At 44.0% G+C, this 21,694-nt stretch overlaps 1 protein-coding gene across 2 annotated transcripts in view; it reads right to left on the bottom strand.

The window, feature by feature from the left end:
* Window positions 1-554: 554 nt before the first annotated feature.
* bcl11bb (BCL11 transcription factor B b) overlaps window positions 555-21,694 on the bottom strand; it is a 30,536-nt gene continuing 9,396 nt past the window's right edge. For both annotated transcript variants that reach the window (XM_070987724.1, XM_070987725.1), the window contains exon 3: window positions 555-5,410. In XM_070987724.1, coding sequence (XP_070843825.1) covers window positions 3,345-5,410 — 2,066 coding nt within the window. In that variant the 3' untranslated portion in view covers window positions 555-3,344. The remainder of the gene's footprint in view (window positions 5,411-21,694) is intronic.

Below are 21,694 nucleotides of genomic sequence, written 5' to 3'. Positions count from 1 at the left end.
TGGAGGTAGAAGTAAAGGAAGGTGGAATAATTGGAATGAAAAGTTGCTTCAATCATAGAGCAATTGCAACATTTATTGAAGTGTTGGCTTTCTTGTATTGATTTTTCAACACATTACAAAAATACATATATGTTCAAAACAGCAGATGTGTACTGTTCTGAAATCACTTTTTTCACAATGATGCACTCCCCCCCACCCGCCCACCCCCCCCCCAAAAAAAAGACCAAGGAAACTATTTTGTACAAAGAGTGTAAGTGACAGTTGTGAAAAGTGAAATATGAAAATGTATTTAAAATTACAGTTGTAAGTGCCATCACAAGACCTTCAACCAACCATGAGGAAAAACATAATGTTCATGAATGTCTCATAAAGTCGATTTGGAAAAGCGTTCCCGCACAAAGCTTTGTTTTCCCCTGCTGAAGGGTCTTTCTGTTAGCATCACCTTCCACTTCTTTTTTAATGGATTTTTTGTTTTACATCCACGTAGGATGGCTTCACCAAACCAACAGCAGGAAACTCATTCAATAAAATGAAAAAAAAATAAAATAAAATAAAAATAAAAAATTAAATAAAAAATAATAATAATAAAAAAAAAAGATTGAAGAGACCAAAAGTCAATAATGGCACCACTCTTGTTAGAAAAAAATAATAATCTGGCATGATTCTGCAATATTACATTTCAAAAATTGTCTTCCCATACAGTGAACAAGTAATCATACAGAAACATATTCATGAAGATAAAATCCCTCCACCAGGATAATCATACAAAACTGCTATGGCATTCAAAAACATTTGAAAGAACATTGGAGAAAACAATACTTTATTATCATTTTAAACACTTACACAGAGTATTTCATTAATGGCATACTTCAACACTGTAAACATATTGTAAGACTGAATGTCCATATGTGATTTAGCTCTCTGTCAGGGTTCCACTGTTAATCGCTTGAATGTGATATATTTCATAGTTGTGTGGCTCCTTTTGGCCTAACTCTGAGCTGAGTTTTCCTGGAATGAATACACTGTGCATTTACAACAGGATCTGGATTTTTGCACTCATGCATCAACATGTGTAAGCAAGCAGAAAGCAGCTCTTCAGCCGATCTCACTTTTCGTGTTAAATCGCTAAAAGATACGGAGCTACGCGCTTACGGAATAGCTTATGGAGAGCTGCTGTGACCTCAATGTCGTTTTCCCTTCTAAAAATCACAAATTGCATTCAAGATACAGCAGAATCCTGTTTCAATCAAAACAAAATGGCGCAGATGAAATCTGGCGATGGGCCAAAAAAGCAGGTCGAACTTTCAAGTGAAGATGATTTTGATGATTGAGAATTGCAGTACTAAAATGAAAGATGTCGTCTCAGTCTGCTTTCATGTGGCTTTGCTGTCTCCCTCCCTCTCATGCTCGCTCTGTCTCACTCTGATGGTCCGTTATAAGATGTGGCCAGTCGATGTGCATTTGGGTACCAAAAAAACACGCTTTTCATATGCTTCCAATTTCATTTGAATGACTCCTCTCCCTGGTCAAGGTCTTGCTCTCTCTCCCTCCATTTCTTTCTCACACTTCTTCATTTCTCAGTTCCAATCTTTCATTTTTACTACAAGAGTAGCCCCTACTCAAGGTCGCCCGGCCATCCCCCATTGCAGCTGCGCTCCAAATTATCATAACTCATATAACCATTTTTTTTTCTACCAGATTCATTTCAGGATGAACGATGCAGAAAATAAAAACCGTAATCCCCAAAAGTCACGAACATGCACACTGTCTCAAAATCTGTTACTGAGAGTTAAACCCATATCACTTTGTGAGGCGAATGAACAGGCTTCCTTTTAAAAGCCGCTCTAATGCATGAATCTGAGCTAGTGAACTGTGAAAAGACGCCGTCGGAGAGAGGCTTAGAGCACACTGCAGCGAGAAGAACACACACGCTAACACACACATTGATATGAATTTCATTTGAAACCATTTTGTGGATCCTAAGGGAACACGGCAAGTCAACCTGGGTCAGAGAGAGATGCCACGCCAGACACGAGAGGGAGATAGAGAATGATTTAGAAAGTGTTACAATTGTTGAAGTAGCTTTAGTTTAACAAATTGACTTTGACTAAGCACACATGATGTGGGGGAGTGGGGCGAAATCATCAAGTGGGTCTGATAAAGCATAAACGGATGGTAGTTACACGTAGCATATACTGTGGATGATGCAAGCAGCTGGTCTTCTGATTGTTTAGTTTTAGGCCATCTTTCACGTACAGGGGATACTTTAACATATTTTTTAAAAAAGAATATATTTACAAACAATAAACAGGACTGTTCTCCTTCTCACATTAATCACAAGTAGTCTTAATTTATTCAACATATTAAATATGGTGGTCCTACATTGGGAATGTACTGAGCATCAGTTAAGGGAATCTCCATCAAGTGCAACCTTTATTTACGTCCTGACTGAAGTAAGGACAGCAATACAGTAACTGCATTTGGAAATTATTCACATGCCAATATTTAAGAGGACAAATTCCCTGAATAAATTAAAAGGAACTTATCGGGGTCTCTAAGATAATGTTGGATTTTTTAAAATCCAACATGATGTTTTATTGTCAGGCTGACATTCAGTGCTTTAGGCTGAGGGAATGGATTGTAGTCCGCTGCTGCAGTTAATATAGAAAACAATTATTTTTACTTTTCAAAGCTAACCGCTTCACACAATTTTACTCTCACATGATAATAAGCTTCCTTAAAGGAAAAAAAGAAAATTTGTATTAAGGGTGACTTCTTTCCAGTTTTCGCATTTTAGAAAAAAAAAATGTTTTAGCACATTTCAAAACTAACTCCATATGAAATCCCACAAAGATGTACCTGCACATGCCAAATATCATTACAAAAATCCAATAAATACAGAAATTATTGCACAGTAGAAAGGCTCCATGGATTCCTAACTGATAAAATCCTCAGACAGTTTGCCAAGAAACACCAAGTTGGGCATTCCAGGCAAGTTCTCATTAAAGTTTCCCTTTGTTTATATTCTCAGGTGGCAGTTTCTGTGACAAGAATAAAAGATGAACATCAATCAGTCTCAGATTTTTTTTTTAAGAGAGAGAGATTATTCAGCCAAGCCCCATAGCTGAAGAAGTGGTTATAGGGATTCTGTGTGTGCATGTGTGTGTGTGTGTGTGTGTGTGTGTGTGTGTGTGTGTGTGTGTGTGTGTGTGTGTGTGTGTGTGTGTGTGTGTGTGTGCTTTTGTGTGTGTGCTTTTGTGTGTATGCCTGTGTGTGTGTGTGTGTGTGTGTGAGTGTTTGTTTGTTTGTGTACACTGTAGGCTGTATAACTAATGGTTGCTGGCTTAACCTCTGTCCGCCTGCTCCAATTTGACCTCACTGGCCATCAAATGTTCGCCATGCCATTTCTTCATGTGTTTCTCCAGCGTGCTGTAGACACTGAAGGGCATATGGCAGATGTCGCAGCGGTAAACCTCCTTACCAAATTGGCCGTGGGTCTTCATGTGGCGTGTCAGCTTGGAGCTCTGGGCGCAGGCGTAGCTGCACAGGTCGCACTTGTAGGGCCGTTCCCCCGTGTGGCTGCGTCGGTGCACCGTCAGGTTGCTGCAGTTCTTGAACACCTTACCACAGTACTCGCAGGTGTCATTCCTCCTCTCCTTGGAGCTTGGGGGCCTGCCGGGTCCAGGTCCCCGCAGGAGGTGAGGAGTGCTGCTGCCGCTGCGGCCCGAGGCACTCCCTCCCTCCATCAGCTCCCCCGGCGGGGTGGAAAAGCGGAGGCTTCCTGTCTCTGAGGAGGAGTGCTCGGAGGAGGTGGCAAATGGCGACTGACGGGAATCTGTGAATCCCAGGAAGGGTTCTCTGATGAAGTGGCGAGAAGCAGCGTAGCCAGCTAAGAGCTGGGAGTAGACATTCTCAGGGGAGATGAGGGGTATGGCTGGGGGAAGGTCCAGCTGTTCCTTCTCTATCTTGATTCTTTTGTTGTTGGAGGGGCTGGGGCTGGTGATGGGGGTGGGCCTACGCTGGAACAGCCCAGGGAAGGAAACTGCTTCAGATACACTGATCCTGCCGTTCATCACAGGTCTGTGGTCCTCCTGCTCATCTCGCTCTCTGTCCTGCTCCCTCTCATTCTCTCTTTCTCTTTCTGCTTCACCCCTCTCTCCACCATCTCCATTAGGTTGTCTGTCCAGGCTTCTCTTGTTAGGGTTAAGTTTAAGGTGATTGTCCAGGTGGTTGTATGGGTGCATGATGCCCACCCCGCCACTGTCACTTACTCTGTCCCCGCTCAGGGGTTTGTCATCGGAAGACTGTCGAGGGCCATTCTCCGTATTCTGGCTGAACTCCTGGGAGTCCTCACTTAAGTTGGAGTCTGGCCGACTTCCATTCCTCAGTTCTTCCTCCTCTTCCTCCTCCTCCTCCTCTTCTTCCTCCTCTTCATCCTCCTCCTCCTCATTGTCCATCCCCATCACTCTTGGATCACCCTCTCTACTCTTTTCTTCACTTTCTCCTCCCTCTGTTCTATTTCCCTGTTCTGGGGAGCCACTCATGGACCCAGACTTGTTGTGCATATGTGTCTTCATGTGCCTCTTAAGCTTGCTGGCCTGGGAACAGGCATGATCACATAGATGACACTTGTACGGCCTCTCTCCTGTGTGACTGCGCCTGTGGACGATCAGGTTGCTCTGGAACTTGAAAATCTTGCCACAGAACTCACAGGATTTGGACTTCCCCGGGGTCTGGTTCTGTCCCTGGGCGTCAGGAGGGCTGGAAGTACCGTGTCCCCCCTGAGAAGTTGGTGGCTGTGGGGTGTAGGTGAGAAAGGATGGGGGCTTGGCACCGGGCTGGAAAAGTGTGGGACTCAGCAGGCGGTGCATGGGTGGCACACGGTTGGGTGAGAGAGGAGGTGTGGGCCCCCCATTATTGGTTGTGTTTCCCGCCAGTTCCCTTAGACGTCGGGAGAAGTCCATGGAGGTAGGCTCCAAGGGGGTCATCCGCATCACCCTCTCAAAGGCACTGGGGTGCTGGGATAGCAGCCCCATCTCCTCGGGGCCCAATCGCTCTAGGGGGGGTCTAGGGGGCGGTGGAGGGCTGACAAAGGGTGGCGTTGCAGGCAGCCGGGTCTCCAAATACCCTGGGGGAGGAGGGTGTTCCCTGAGCAGGGGCGCAGCCATGCGGAGGAGGTGGAATGGGTTGTTGGTGTCACCAAGGAAAGTGGGGAGAGGGGAACGGGGCAGGGCATCAGTGCATGGCGGTGGAGGCAGAGCCATGCGGGGAGTGAGGGAGCAGTTGACTGGGTGGTTGTCCAGGTAGATGCGGATGCCATGAGTGTGCTGGGCATGCTGAAGCAGGAACCAGGCGCTGGTGAAGGTCTGCTTACAGGTTGTGCAGATGTAGCTGGATGGCTCATCTTTATCTGTGGGAAAGAAAATCACCATCAATATTGAAAAAAACAAATCCAAATAACATATGCAAAAAAAACACCAACAATTTGAACCCTTTACAATGCCTGCATGTTTATTAATAAAATAAGTGAATGTATGTGGAGTTTAAGAAAATTAATTATACCATGTATAGTTAGTACATCTTTCTGTTTGTATCTGTGTATGAGGGTCCTCCATGGGCTTTGTCTGTATGCATATGAATTTTTGAGTGTGTGTGTGTCTACGGGCTAATGCAGATGGCAGGTACTGCCCTAAGGCCACGACACATTATGCTAATTCTAATGTCAGCTAGGCTTTAATATACAGATCCATCTCGTCTACTCTGTCATTTCCATATGGAGACAGGGGAGGCAGTAATGAAAAAAAAACACACCAACCAGGGGAAAAAGGAAATATGGGAAGGGAGAGGGAGGGAGGGTGAGATGTGGCATTAGAGAGAAAGAGAGACACACAAAAGGAGAGACAGGATAGGTGATGGAGACGATGTACAAAACAGTAAAGACCCCTGCGGTCTTAACACAGCATCCACATTAAATAAAGCTCTACGTCACTGGTGTAATAACAAGTACAGTAAAATGATTTGTTGTGGCTGCACACACACACGCACACACACACACACACAAACTGTACGTCACTCACTGACAAATTGTCCCTTTAAATGGCATGACTTAATAATGCCAAATGAATATATCAGTCACTGTAGTATGGCCCTGTCAGCCTGCTTGTGAGTCATGAAAAGAGCCTTACTTGGGATTCATCTAATTCAACACAGGCTAGCATTGAAGAGGCATTTCCACAGTCTTGTGTTTGCTTGCAAGGCATCTGCATCTACTTTATCATCAGCGGCTACCGCAAGCGGAGTCAAGTTGGTACGGTGGTCCCATAGCTTGGAGTCCGGAGGGGGAAAATAAAGACGGAGAAGTTACTTTCGCCCAAAGTCTTATGTAAAGAAAAAAACCCCGAGGATGGCTGACTGCCCCAAAGCCACCCATTGTCATGGAATGTAAAACACATTCAGACACAGATAGATACGCAGCAGTATTTCCTTTTCGCTTTTCTTGTCTGTCTTACGCCTCTCTCAGAGCACACCTCGGCACACTCACAAAATCACACACACACACACTTGTACCGTGCAGAACAGATGAGCGAAAGCTGATGTTGGATCAGTGTCTAGTACAGGAAGCTGATTTGGCGGTGTGATTGGTTTGGCTTTCCCCAGGGGAGACGGGGTCAGAAAAAGTTAATGAGGGGCTCATTTACTGATTCTGTCTGTTTTTCTCTGCTATTAGTGGGGCTCCGGTGTGGCCGTCACTCTAACTGTTTGTGTGGGATGGGACATGACCTGACTCCTGCCACTAACGTGTGTATGTGCATGTGTGCGGACATGTATGTGGATGTATTTTTGTGCTTGTGTGTCTGTGCAAGTGTGGATATGGATACAAGTGTGTGTGTGTGTGTGTGTGTGTGTGTGTGTGTGTGTGTGTGTGTGTGTGTGTGTGTGTGTGTGTGTGTGTGTGTGGGCGAGTGGCGGGCTGCATGCCCGTGTTTAGTTTGGCGAGGCTTCACACGGCCGCTTGGCAGCAGAGAGCTGGACAGCTTAACAGCTTGGACGGGGAGAAGAGAGCGAGAGAGGGAAGGGAAGAGGAGGAGGAGAGGGGGTAAGAAGAGAGGTGGAGGGACTTAAGAGCCAGACGTGCTTGGGCTCACACACATAAACAGTGACACACACATAGAGGGTATTTACATGCCCCCAGGGACCAAGAGGGGTTTATAGACTTGGGAGCTATATAATCTCATCAACACACGAAGATCAATATGAACTGAAGATGTGAGATTGGGAGAGGGATTGATGATCTTGCTCAATTAATCAAATAGTGTTTTTCCTTTCTTTTATCTGTTTTTTGGTCTATAAACATGGCATCAATACAAGCTGCCCAGTCGTACGCCATCACCTCTGCAACCTTCCACCCCACCGCCACCACAGCAACACATTTGCATCTTGTCATATCTTACACAGCTGTGCCATATGCTGTTAAAGGAAGCGTGGCAGCTAATAGAGTGGCAGCTGATGGCTGTTGCCTAATGACGGCCAAAGACAAATTTCATCAACTTCCCAAACAAGCAAGGAAGCGAGCAGGGGGAGGGGGAAGAAAACAGAGAGAGGAAAAGAAACTGGAATAGGAAATAAATGAATCATAGATAGGCCGAATGGCTGAAATTTAGCATGTTAAAACTCATTAAACTTCCTCTTATGTGCATTTGGCAGCAGTCATTGATAGGACATTAAAGCCTTGAGAAGGGTATCTCCAGAGACATTGTTTGCTTGACTGACAGTTCTCACAAGCTATCACACAACTGCGGTGTGCTCACGCCACCTCAGCTCCACCCAGATTTCCTCTGATTGCCCAAATTTGCATTCTCCTGGTTCTCACCAAAGAAAAGGTAAGCGGTAAACCTGCAGGATGCAAAACCTCCCCTTAGAAAGCTGAGTGCATCATTACAGACACTACCGTCATGTTTCTCTAAGAAAATAACATGCACAGGCAGAGATGCACAAGGATACACACGTATCAAGTCACAGACATCCGCACTCCACTCTCACACACACGTGCACACATGCTGGGAGAGCATGAATGTTGTCGCTGCTTAGTGCTCCAGCCAATAAAAGCCTTCATTAAAGAATCACAGTGGGCCATGTCATGCTTCAGTTTGTCGTAATTACAGTTGTCTGCCTGACACGCAAGCAGGGACCCTTCCACTGCTGACCGCCAAGGTCAACTACCAGTTAGAATAGTTACATTCTCCTCTCCACGCAGTCACTGATGCTGGACCTAATCGCCCAATTTACTCTGGCACACCATATGCACACAGACACATACTGACACACACACACACACACACACATTGTTCAGTGAATGTTACTGAGATGAAAGGTTAAATGAAATGGAGTCACAGCAGGATTCTTTAATATGGTGTTGCATTATGAACTGAATTTCGCCTGTTTTTGTCACTTCGCTAGTAGTGCAACTACTTGTAAATGCCATAGTGTTATGGCATTCCCCTTAAATACTGTGAATCATTGATTTTTTTCAGCTTTATTTCTGCTCAGTCCACCCAGGCGGACTTTCTCATGAAACAGACAAACACAATGCAGATCTGAGACCAGCTTAGGAGGGCAGCTCTTTGTCCTGTGCAACAAAACAAGGGCTAAGGGCCAGGAGGCCTGGAGGAAGTTATTAAAACATTGGCACATGCGTGGAGCTGAGGTGGGCTAGTAATAATGCTCTCCTTCTCTCCTGGGTTGGTTTTTTTACTAAACCACCGGGCCAATTAACCCAGTCTTCAGGGACCAAGATCTGAGCTTTACATCAGATTTTATTCTTTCCAGATTGCCTTTTATAGCCATTATTTTGCCTTAAAAAGTACAAACAAAATGCCAGTGAATGAAGGGGAGCCATGGTATTGACTGTTTGCATATGGCCAGTGAAGAAAAGTTGGTGTGAGCTTGGCGGGGTTGAAGTAGACACCAGGCGTATGGTGCAGACATGTGGATTTGTGATTAATTTAGGAATTCACATATGCCATCCCTCCAGCCTGAGTTTGATTTATATTTTCCAAGCTCCCTCCATTTACATTACACTTATTTTGGGGGGCTTTTATCAGATGGTCTAATCCAGAGGGACTTATAATAAGACCACAGAAGAATAACAAAAATCCACAGGCTCAGCTTTCGACAAGATGGGCAAACTGGAGCTTCTCAGCTGACAGTGAACAGTGGAGTGGATGGTAATGAATGCTCACTGATGCCAAATTAACTCTCACAAAGCTCAGGGAAAAAAAAAAAATCATAATTGAAAATAAGCAGCATTTGAGCGCTAGCCCAACAACTTCTCTGCTGTACTGCATTCATCTGGCATGGACAGCTCTACAGGGTGAAAAACATTACATCCAGCGAGCAAAGTTTGGAGTGTGCAGAATAATGTTGCGTCACTGCAGAAACACAAGACAGTACAGGCTGTTAACAAGGAGGTGACTGGAGAGGCACAGGACGTGCTACAGTAGACGTGCGTGTAACTATACGTGTGTGTGCATTGCAGCATTCCTGGGGTTCAGGTTCGCTGTACCGTTCCAGCATTCCATCAAGGGCGACAGAACGCTATGGCGACAGATTTGCATACTGAACAAAGCTTCCCGCAGGCTAGGCCACTGGGACACAAACCTGCCCCTGCAGCCCCTCCCACACACTCGCGCAACATACACACATGCACGCGCAGGCACAAGCCCTGGGAGTATGCGTGTGTGCACCTGTCAGGGGTTAGCTGACACCTCTGCTGCTGGCAAAGCAGCTCCTCATTAGCATGGCTGTGATCTAGGGGTCCCCAGGGGTCCCAGCCTCCTCACCTCGCCCGCTTGCCCCCCTTACACCTCTGCTCCTGTCCTCCTCCTCACATCTCCCATCCGTCCCTCCTGCTCCTCCTCCTCCTTCTTCAGTGCTCTGCTCCCCTTTGCTCTGATGGCTTGTTTGTCATGCAGGGGGCTAATCAGAAGACACGAGGCCACGCAGATCAAGCTGCATGTCTGTGGGTGTGTTTTTCGTTGAGAACTTGGACGGTAAACTACGGCCCCGGCGATCAGTGGCTGACTGTCACACATATTTAGTTAAAGAAAGCGAGAGATGAAGAGACAGAGAGGAGGAAAGAGACTGTGGAGGGTGGCAGTAGCAGGCAGGGGGTAAGGCTCTCACACAGTGTGACTGGCTCCATGCTAACTCAAAACAGCTTCGGCCTGCTAACCATATACATCTGTGTGTGAGTATGTGTGTGTGTGTCTGCAGCTAATATGACCAGCTGAAATGCCTGACAGCCTGAGAGAGGATTTAAAGAAACAGTGCTCTTTAACATTTTTGCTGGAAAAGTGTGCAGAAGCTATTTTCTCTTTCACGTCCAAACTATATTTAACCCTTCAGTTTTCTCTCTCCCTGTCTTCCTTTCTTCTCACGTACACACACTGAACACCTGTACAAGGTATCTCGGTACTCCACCCTGACCCTCATGCCTCCTGGGATGTGGGTCAAATGAACAATAAAAGGGATCAGGTATCTCCAACAACTTGATCACAGGCACGCACACACACACTGAGGGAGAGCAGCTGTACAACAATGCATGAGTGGAAGAGGCTCTCATGTAGCACGACCAAAGGAGCACGTTACTGCCATGAGGCAAGCTATCCCAGCTAGGGCACAGGGGACACGCTGTGAAAAATAACTGGAAAGACCTCTCTGTCAGCAAAGAGCTATGACTTTTGGCTCAGCTTCTAGGACAAGAGAGAGAAAGAGGGAGGGTGAAAGAGGGAGCGATATAGACCAAAAAAAGGGGGGGAAAGGGAATGAAAAGAAAAAGGGAGCTCCATAAAGTGCATTAGCTAAGCTCTCTGTGGCATTTCTCTAAGCCTGACTCATCGCCATCAGCTCCTAACTGGTCCCAGCGCCTGTATTTGTGTGTGTTTTGGGGGTATGTGCACACACTTGTGGGGTCTGCTGTCTATCATGTGACGCTGACAAATGGATGACACTCAGTCGTGCTTGTGGTTGCGAGAAGATGTAAGAGAGAGGAGTAAGATGGAGGAGAGGATGAAAGAAGGAGAGGGAGGGCGGTGGGAGAAGAGGAAGAGAAAGAGAAGACGGCAAAAGTGGGGTAAAAGAGAAGCACAGACAGACAGAAACAGGAGAAGACTGCGCTTTGTTTTTCTTCATCACCTGCATTTCCATTTAGAATTACAACAGAGTTACAGTTCCATCACCTACTCATTTTAACACAACACAGCCGAAGGGAAAACAGACAACGTCAAACAATGGAAAAAGAGGCTCATCGCGAGGTAGAACTATAAAAGCGAAATATTTTAGAGAAAAGGTTCCCCACTGATGCGACAGACCAAAAGAAAACACCAAAAATGTTTGGATAGGTGATGGCATCAAAAGACAAAAACTCAAGCTGCTTTGACAATGAAATGGAGACTGACTTTGTGGACTCACACAATGTTTGTTCGAGGTTTTACATCCAAATGAGCTCCAGTCCTACCCCTCAGGGACTCTCACTTTGTCCAGAAAGTTAATTTCCTATTCACTGGCAGTGAATAGGAAATTGACTTTGACATGTGAGTGACACGCAAATTCTGTTTTTGTGGGTTTATTAAATTTTTCATCGGATCAATCATTTTATACAAACAGTGCATCAAATGTATTGTATTATTCTCTTAATGTTTTTTTTTCCTTGCATGGTCAACTAAACAAAGCTAAATGAAATTAAACAAGAGCACAGCGTTATATGTGGAGACGCAGCGCTCATCTCAACCAGCAGTTGCAAATGACTGCGAGGCTGCACCTTCTGCAGTGACATGTCACACGTTACATCCTCTGTGGATGCAATCGGTTTACCTTTCCTCTGTGTGTGTGAGTGTGTGTGTGTGTGTGTGTGTGTGTGTGTGTGTGTGTGTGTGTGTGTGTGTGTGTGTGTGTGTGTGTGTGTGTGTGTCTGTGTCAAAGAGACACAGAAAACAGAAGCAAGAGCAAAACAGGAAAATTCTTCTTCTGTGCTTCTGTTTGTGATGTATGTTTATACGTGTCTACAGTATTGTGCATGTACTGTACGCTTGTGTTTACATGTATATGCCCATGCTCAGTGTGTGTATGGCGGGCTACCATCCAGGATGCTATGTTCTTTCAGCAGTAGTAATGGTCCCCAGCTGGCTTTGCCCACTGGAGCCAAGCAGCCAGTCCCACTTAACTAGCAGCCCACAGGAAAATACCACAGTGGTCCTGAATGAAGCACACAGGCCTTTCCAACCCAATCAGCCTGCTATAAAACTTGCCCCTTACATGCTTCAGACATGGCATAGAGTCCATTCCAGTGATTGGGAAACAGAGCCCGAACATTCATGATCTACTTCACTATTACTCCACAATTACTATAGTTTAATGTGTAATTCTGGCCACTTAAGGCTGTGAGAGGATACAGTGCTATTTGCTCACGCTCCAACACAAAGCAGGGGCTGCGAGCATCACGGGAGAGAGCACAGAAGTGTTGCATCATTTGACGCCAATTTGCAAGCTATCTAATTAGTGTTAGCTTAGTAAAAGGAAGAAACAAAAGGGGAGAGTGTTAAAAAAAAATGGAACCGAGATCTCGGTCTCAGAAAAATAGGTTTTGGAGCCCATTTTGAAAAGCAGGATGTGGGTACGTGACACGCTCGGAACTCATTTCTGGCGGGTGACAATCGATAGCACTCTCACGTCAGTCCACTAAATATGAGGCTACAGCCAGGAGCTGGTTAGCTTCGCTTAGCACAATGACAGGAAACAGTAAAACTGTTAGTCTGTCTGTTCCCGATGGTAAGACAATCTTATTAGTGTCTCTAAAGCTCACGAACTAACACTTCATATCTCCTTTGTTTAATCAGCACAAACACTGATATGTAAAAACAGCATATTGTGGTTTGAGGGGTTATCTAACAGACTATTTCTTGCCACGGCGCAGTTACTTCCTGGAGTGTTATTGTGTTGTTCAGTTTTGTACGGATTAAACAAACAAAAGATATAACCTGTTAATCACCTTTGAAACCTTTGAATGGAGGTAGGCTAGCTGTTTGCCCCTGTTTCCAGTCTTCATGCTGACTTAAGGCGAATCCTGGCTGTAGGTTAAGGCTCAAGTTCCTTATTGTGCAGCAATGTCACATAGGAAACACTCAAACTATTTAGGATAATCAAAAAGAAAGATGCAGACGAAAATTCACTGCCTCTTCTCCCAAATGAGGGAACTATGATCTAAAATGAACAAATGAAGGTGCAAAACGTAGCTTTTATGTGCAATAAAGCAACATGAGACTGTCTTTGTGTTTTCCCCTGTCTATCTTTTCATCTCTCTCTCATCTAATGAGGTCCTGTCGTGATCCGGCGCAGGCCGACGGCATATTATCTATGTTGCAACGGTCATGTCTCCAGGTGAATTTTTGTCTTTCTGTCTTAAATGTCCTATACACACTTAGGTGTGTCAAAATTATCTCCTACATCGAACCACGAAAGCTCCACACACACCCATGCACACACAAATGCAGACATCTCTCAACGTACACACCCAACACATATTTATGAAGTGACATTTGTGTGTGTGTGCGCGCACGCGTGATGGGGCTGACTTTGGCTTCAGGCCTCCCCCTGTGGGTTCCATGAGGTCTCTCTCTCTCTCTCTCTCTCTCTCTCTCTCTCTCTCTCTCTCTCTCTCTCTCTCTCTCTCCCTTTCTCTCCCTTTCTCTCTCTCTCTCTCTCTCTCTCTCCCTCTCCTTCTCTCTCTCTCCCTCTCTCCCTCTCTGTCATTTCTTTCTTTCTTTCTCGTTTTCTCTCTGTCTTTCTGGCTGTTATCACGCTGATACATTTCCTGCTCCTGGCACAGCTCCTGCATAGCTTATGGTTAAAGAAAGCTTTCATCTATCCAGTGCCTTTAGGACACACACACAAACGCACACACACACATTCACACACATACGAACGCTGGTACGGGCCAGCGCTGCCCCGCCAGACCACAGGCCCAGACAAGCTCCGCTGGCACCAATCACCCTGATAACATCTTAGGCTTTATTTCATTTTGGCTTGCTCTGTTCTGCTGTGGGGAAGACAGACACAGGGAAGAGGGCTTTCTGGAAAAGTATGAATTACGCCAGTATACAGGGAGAGTGTAGCCCTTAACCTTGAGCAGTTAACTCCCCTGTCTGCAATGCCATCTATGGACATGACAGTGCAAGCCCTCTTTCATCCAAGAAACAGACCAGAGCAGATGTTTCTTCCCTCTTCTCTGAGACGGCAATACAGGTTTTATGATTTATAATGAAAGGTAATAAGAAGTAATGCACGTTAAAAAAAAAAAAAAACATATTACTTTTATGCCTAGTAAAGTCAGGAGAACAATTTTCAATTGTCAGTTCATCCAAAATCAAAAAAATAAATAAATCTAGCCGCAGAGATAATCTTGGTTTTAACTGCCCTGATTTTGAGATATTCTTCTGATATGTCAATATATTGCTGTGGTGCTCACAGCACTGAAAAAATGTGTTTGAGATTTTCTACATCAATGTTTCTTTCCAAATGAAATGTCGCTGGTACTCTGGATAATCCACAGACCAACCTCGCTGTCAACAGTTTTCATTGGAAATGGAACGACTTCCACCAAAAAGATAGTCCCTATGAAAATTGTTCACAGTGTGTTCTGTGGATTATCCGGACTAACAGGGATGCTTTTACTGGAAAGAGATGTTGCTTGTAAAAATTTTTAATGTCTTTTTTTTTTCCAAGTTTGAGTGCAACAAATGAAATTCCATTCATCTCGCTGTACTGGGGGAGAGACAGAAATCTAAGACATATATATATGAAAACCTAAAAACCTGCCCAAATAAACCAGAACCACTCGATAAATAAGGTAAAGACGAATGCAGTTTTTCCTCATTTCTGTTGAATTGACCATTTAACATTACATTTGAAATAAGTTCAAAGTTTTTTGCCCTTCATGCAACTTTTACTGCTTACAGGAAATAGCTACTGTGCATGAAAGAAAACTATACTGTATATCAAGAAGCAGTATGTATTTTGCATATGAGATATTGAACTTGGCACAGCATTGATTTCTATTTAAGTGACATACTGACATAAAGGCAGCATAAAAGCTCACGTTCATCATGTGTTTGTCTGTGTCCAGTGTTCCCTCTCAGAGTAATTGCTCGAGACAAATAAGTGGATGAAATAAGGGGAATCATAAGCGTACCATGAAAGGCTTTCAATATCTCTTGCGGTGAAGCAGCCTGTAAAAAGAAAATACGGCCATAAACGCTGTCTCCTCATTTTCTTCTCCCACAATCCCGCCCAATCAGAGCGGGACGCTAATAAGATAAGAGGAAAGGAACAACAACAGTGTAGCAAGTAGGATTACCCCTGTCTGACTGGCTAACAAGCGCCATCTCTTCTCCTTTTCACAATTACTAATGGTAACCCTTTTCCTCCCAAAGGCAAAAACAACGTTACTTTCCAATAGAAAAGCGTGAGTGAACGCCCCGGTCAGAAAATCTCCCCATTTACTCCTGAAAGGCACATATTATATGTTATGCACTAATGTCTGACAGACTGCACAACAGCTGAACACACACAGACACATTTATCTGCATGTCCATGTCATGAAGACTTGAAGGTTTCTCTAAAGAGTGTTTCCAGAGCTGGAGAAAGATGTACATGTTGCATGTGTGAGTATTCGAGAGCATACATACGCTTGCATACAGCACTTATACTGTAATTACAGTGCAAGTATTGTTCTTTATAAAATTTGCAACATTACTCAGCACTGATGAAAGCACACCTGTTATCAAAAGTCAGCTTGAATAACTACAGTGCAGCTGTCAAATTACCTTGATTATAGCTATTTATGCAAAGAACATAAACACATTCACAGATTTCCACTGACACAAGACAACTTATGGACCATAGCAGCGAGACCATGAAGTTCACATCAGCACTTCACTCAAAGCTCCACACAAAAGCAGCGTGTTTGTGTTGAATACCAAAGCGCCATCATCACTCCCCATGCGTAGCAGGGACGGGGTGTGAGGTTTCTAATGCCTCTTAAGTAAGGCTGTTAAGGAGCAAAGAGTCCACACATCTGGAAGACACAGTCAGTCGGCACATGCTGAAAGTTAGCGGTGGCGCTCGCAGTCCAAATTAGTGGTGAGTTTTATTCCCCCGCTGTGGTAGGAAAATATCAAATCTGCTGCCATATGAGTGCCATAAAGCTGGCTGTGGAGCGTTTGATGCCTTCATGTGGGAGCCTTTAAGTTGTGTGTGTGTGTGCATGTGTCTGTGTGTGCATGAGTGTGTTTGGTGGGAGATGCAGGCCTTACTGTGAGGTGGGAGTCATTGTATGCATTCCTGCATGCGCACATGTTTCGTGTGTGTGGCTCTTAGCTGTGTGCGTATTCCCACATGCATGATGAGTTTCCATTTTTCTGCATAAATGTTTGAACGTACACTTCTATCTGTTAACGTGTGTGTGTTTGTCGGGTGGGTTAGTGCATGCGTGAGCATGTGTCAGGTGGCCGCGGCAGCGTACATGTGCAGCTGTGCCATTTTAGCAGCTTTCTTACAGACCTAGTTGACCCTGCTGGATATAGCAGACAGACACACACACGAGCAGAGTCAGACGGCCCCTGGGGTGGTCCTGTCTGAGGCGCAGTGTTATGAGCCAACAACTCTAGGGGCCCATACACAGGTAGGAACACGTATACTGTAATTGTACACACACACACACAGATCTGTATGCGAACCCAAATGCTCATACGCAGACACATAAATGGGGACTTAATGACTGAAAATGGAATGATTTAATTATTTTACCTTCATTTCTACGCTAATGCAAAAGATTTCTTTTGCTGTGTGTTTCTGCAAGATCACTGCTCACATGCAAATCTTGGGAAATGTTTATATAAGTTAAGAAATTGCAGTGACGAACAACATTATTTTCGTGCAGTGGATTATTCCATTTTTAGATTCCACCAGTGTCTGCTACAGCTGTGCAGGGATAACTGTATGTTTGCTTATACAGAGTGAGTCACATGCCGCATTCTGTGAAAGCGTGTGCAATTACGTGCATGCAAATACACAACAACAAAATACATAAAATGGGAATAATTGTTCTTGGATATATTGGATGTAGTTGGATTTTGGATTTCATTTATTTCTTAAAAAACTGGATAAATTGTTTCAGCCAGGCTTGTGTAAAGCATATCTGTAGCATTGAAATCTAAACCTCTGAAAGGACCATCCTCTATTCTATTTCTAAGCAACGACATTGTCTACAAAGTGCAGTATTCTACATAATGTTGACATTCTGAGACATATTCTTTGTATGAATACCTCTAACATTGCTTTATCTTGCCTCTCCTGTTCTCTTTTTCTTTTCCCCCACTGCAGTGTGAAAGTGAAAAGAAGAAACACATGAGACGGAGATACTGTATCGTGAAGGCATGTTCATGGTATTCAAAAAAATGTGTATTTAAATGGAAGATGGAGTGTACTTCTCTCTTTTTTCCATGAACAAGGAAATATTTGCCACTCACAGACACTAGGAAACACACACACACACACACACACACACACACACACACACACACACATACACACACACACACACACACACACACACACACACACACACACACACAAATAAACACAAATGACAAAATGAAAAGAGACACATGTGCCTAAAAGCAGACACAAGATAAATTCTCTGGCAAGCATTCAAAACACTCATGTAACAGCACATAAACACATACAGAATGCACCAGAAATGCAAAAGCATGAACACACACACACACACACACACACACACACACACACACACACACACACACACACACACACACACACACCACCTACACAACTGCCACCATGTAACCCCTAATCACAACCCCAGAGCTTGGACATCAAATGAAGCAAGTTTTAAAAAAAAATCATCAGGAGTAATTAACGCATTTTCATATGCAAATGTGATTAATGCAAAACTACAAAGTCATTATGCAAATCGACTTTTCCTTGAGCCTCTGTACAAATATTCACAGCTCAAATCAGGGATCAGTCTCGCCATCTTTCTTTTTTTATCGCTTACCCTTCTCCCTCTCCCTCTATCTCTCTCTCTCTCTTGGAGTCGAGATAATACGTAAGTAGCATGTGAAGTTATTTCTAACTCACACAGTGTGTGTGTTTTCATGCGATGGGCCGGGGCTATGGCATTACGCCGCCTGCCTACTGATTACTGGCTGCTTGGCACTGGAGCGAGACAGGGAAGCCGGCGTACAGGGGAAGGTATGAATATGCAAAAGCCTGATTGCTTTTCATGATTAAAGCCTATTTAATATGGAAATGAGAGCAAGCCAGGTGATTAAAGGAGCATTGGGTGGTGGGGCAAAAAGAAAAAAAAAAGACTGGGGGAGAAACAGAGAGAGAGAGAGAAGAGAAGAGAGAGACACCTTCAAATCCACACTGGTGGTGAGGTGTGGAAACTGGAATGTCACAGTTATTTAGCAGCAGCAGTGAAACAAGTGTTGAACATTGCAGATTTGACCTCTTTGGACACAAAGGTCGTTCTCACTTTTGCTACGTTTTGTAGGTTCCACCGCAAGTTTTCCTCCAGAAATTAGTCATTTTGGGTAAAAGAAGAAAAAAATCCTTGCTGCAGATTGGCTCAAGAACAAAAACTGATCTTATCACGTTAAAAAGCTGCTGCGCCCTTTAACACACTTTTTTAACACACCCGCAGAAAGGTTGTACGTGTAGGTGTGACAGTTCTAAAGTGGCGGGTGTCTCATTTAAATTCTTTGATCATAAATCAGGTGCTACTTTTGGTTCAGTTAGGAACAGCAGTATCGGTATCGTACTGAACTTGTAAGCAGCTTTGCGAAAAAAAAAAAAAAAAAAAACGAAAAAACACAATGAATCAATACAAAACCTTATATGGTCTTATCCTGATATTGTGATAAGCCCACAAAAGTGACAGCATGGAGATCAGAGGTGGACGGAGAGAAAAAGAGAGAGAGATGTTTGAGGATGTCGCTGTCATTCACATGATCTCATGAAATATTTACCGTGTGATCTCTACACACAGTGTTTGTGAGTGAGAAAGAAAGAGACAGACAGACAGAGGGTTAGAGAGAGAGAGAGGCTGTCATGATGTGACTTTGCCCTTATGTACTAGATGTCTTTAAGTGCTCAGAGGGGGCCCGGCAGCCGTCCTGGGAGGGGGTTCAAAGCAGGGCCAGGGTCGTCTTAGTATGGTAACGCTCCCCTAGCGACAACCTCTCGCTTGCCTGGTGACACGCATCATTCTTCACAGACACTGCACACACATGCACACATATACAAAATACGCACACACTTATTAACATACTCTGACGGAGCCCACACATACACACACAGAGTGCATGCATCAGCAAGAGAAACTCAAGGAAAATAAAATAGGGCACAGAAGGGCCATTTTTCATCTACGCCATGCATGCGAGAGAGTGCGCACGTGCACGCGCGTGTGTGCCTGCGTGTGTTTGTGTGAACGCGTTTGCACCTTTCGGGGGTTGAATCTGCTAGCCTTGCAGCATGTTTGCAGTTTAAGCAAGCAGGCTGACAGACAAAGAGGCCAGACAGGATGTTATAAAACACAACCAGGTGAAGAAAAAAAAAAAAAGAAATCCAGGTGAGGAGAGGGTTAAGAGTTATGCATGCAGCACGGGCATTTCCTGCATGCAAGAGTACATAATGGGTACATGTGCATTTCTGTGTGTGCAGGTTTGTGTTATGTTTGATATATATTCTCATTTTCTTGTCTTTTTTCATCACCTGCACTTCAAATATTTGAACTGCAAAGTTCACCACGTGAAGCAAATGTGATGATGTGCATGTGCGTGTGAGCGTGTGTGTGTGTGTGTGCTGCTAACACATTGGACTTAATTAGACCTAATAATGTAATCTAATTTGGTTGAAACTTGAGACTGCCTTGAGTGGCAATCTAATGTGTTGAACAAAGCTCTCCTCCTCTCTTTCATTTGAGGCTTCGAGGGCTTTCATGTACTCTTCTCTTAGTGATAAGACTGTCTGTCTGTGTGAGTGACTAACTGACTGCCGCTCTAACAGGCTGACTCACTCGCTAACTGCCTAAATGTTTTTCCTCTGACCACCTAAGAGACAAAATGCCATGTAAAATCCTTTTTCATTGCATCAGCTTCCGAATGAGTTCATGTTTTTCACAGGGGCTTCTAGGTGGGTTTAACGCTCATTAAATTTCTAAATTATAACTGCAAAAATAGACAATTAGCAAGGCTCAGGCTGCATTTATACAAAATGTCACAAAACTGATGGCCTGTCACAACTTGTTCCTATTAAATCATTTCCTCCTATCTTTGTTTTTGATTTTAAGAAAAGAATTTCAAGTCTCTATTTCTATTTATTTCTTTTATTAGCCGTGACATCTAAAACTGTGCTGTCACATGTTTGTGATTCAATACATTTTTCCCACTGCAAAAGATGGTGACCACACACAGCTGCTGGCCACACAGAAACTGTGCGTGTGTGCTGATCTCTGCAGTGATGACAAAAGATGTCTGCACCAGCTCTGACTCTGAAATGAACAAAACGTGCCAATCCATAATCTGTGTCCCAGAAACTCTGCACAACTATTCGCAAAGCGTTTTGCAATATTTCACAGACCTGCTTCATCTTAAAGACTCCTGCAGTAAAAAATGACATAGAAAACTAAATGTAAACTAAACTAAATGTACAAGTCTCTCCCAATATTAAAAATGTTTTGTTGCTCCAAAGATTTTTACTGTTCAAATGTAATAATACGCATAAAATTTCCACCTGCTGTGAAGAGGAACAACCGTCAGCCTTCTGCCATGACGTCTACAAAAAACTACATTCACACCTTTTATGTCAGCTCTCCTTTTCCAAATAAATACATTATAAACCAATATAACCACTTAGTTATTGGATGTGTGGTGGCAGCTGTGGCAGAACCTTTTCATAATAATTAAAATAAGTGTATAATGTTAATTTTAAAGACTTTTTCCAAAGATTTTAGAATGCATCACATTATATGCATGTATAATATAATGGATTGCAAAAGTCTACCATTTAACCAGTTTAAGACGCTGCGGTGACCAGTTTCTATTTTAACTGTATAAGCTTTTTACATGTAATTCTGCCTGCTAACTTCCACAATACAGCCGTCTCCCTCGTCTAACCAAGTCCCTCTTAGTCTACTGGAGCCTGTGTAATCCTGGATAGCCTCCCCAGCTCTCGGGTGTGATGGTGACTGTCTCCTCTGATAACTTTGAACTGGTTTCCCTGCAGCGCTGGCAGTCTACAGGCCTCGCTTCCCCCCTGCCCCCCCCAGCCCACCACCACCCCACCCATAGCCAGATGAACGGCCTTGCTGCTTTATTAATCCCCTTCTCCTCACCACGCACACAGATGAATTTTAATCAGCTTTCTTAACCTCTTTTTTTTTCATATGCTGCAGGATTTCTTCACAAACGCTCAGACATGTGACGTGCACTCACACAAGCAAAAAAAAAAAAAAAACAGACAAACACACACACACGCACACACACTTTAGGGCGGCTCCTCTATCACCTTCTTCCTCGCCTTTCACAATTGGTTTCAGCTGAAGAAGTCCTTCAGG

Source organism: Chaetodon trifascialis, chromosome 19 (genome assembly GCF_039877785.1).
Source record: "Chaetodon trifascialis isolate fChaTrf1 chromosome 19, fChaTrf1.hap1, whole genome shotgun sequence".
NCBI lineage: Eukaryota > Metazoa > Chordata > Actinopteri > Chaetodontiformes > Chaetodontidae > Chaetodon > Chaetodon trifascialis.
This window is presented reverse-complemented; position numbering and strand designations above follow the sequence as displayed.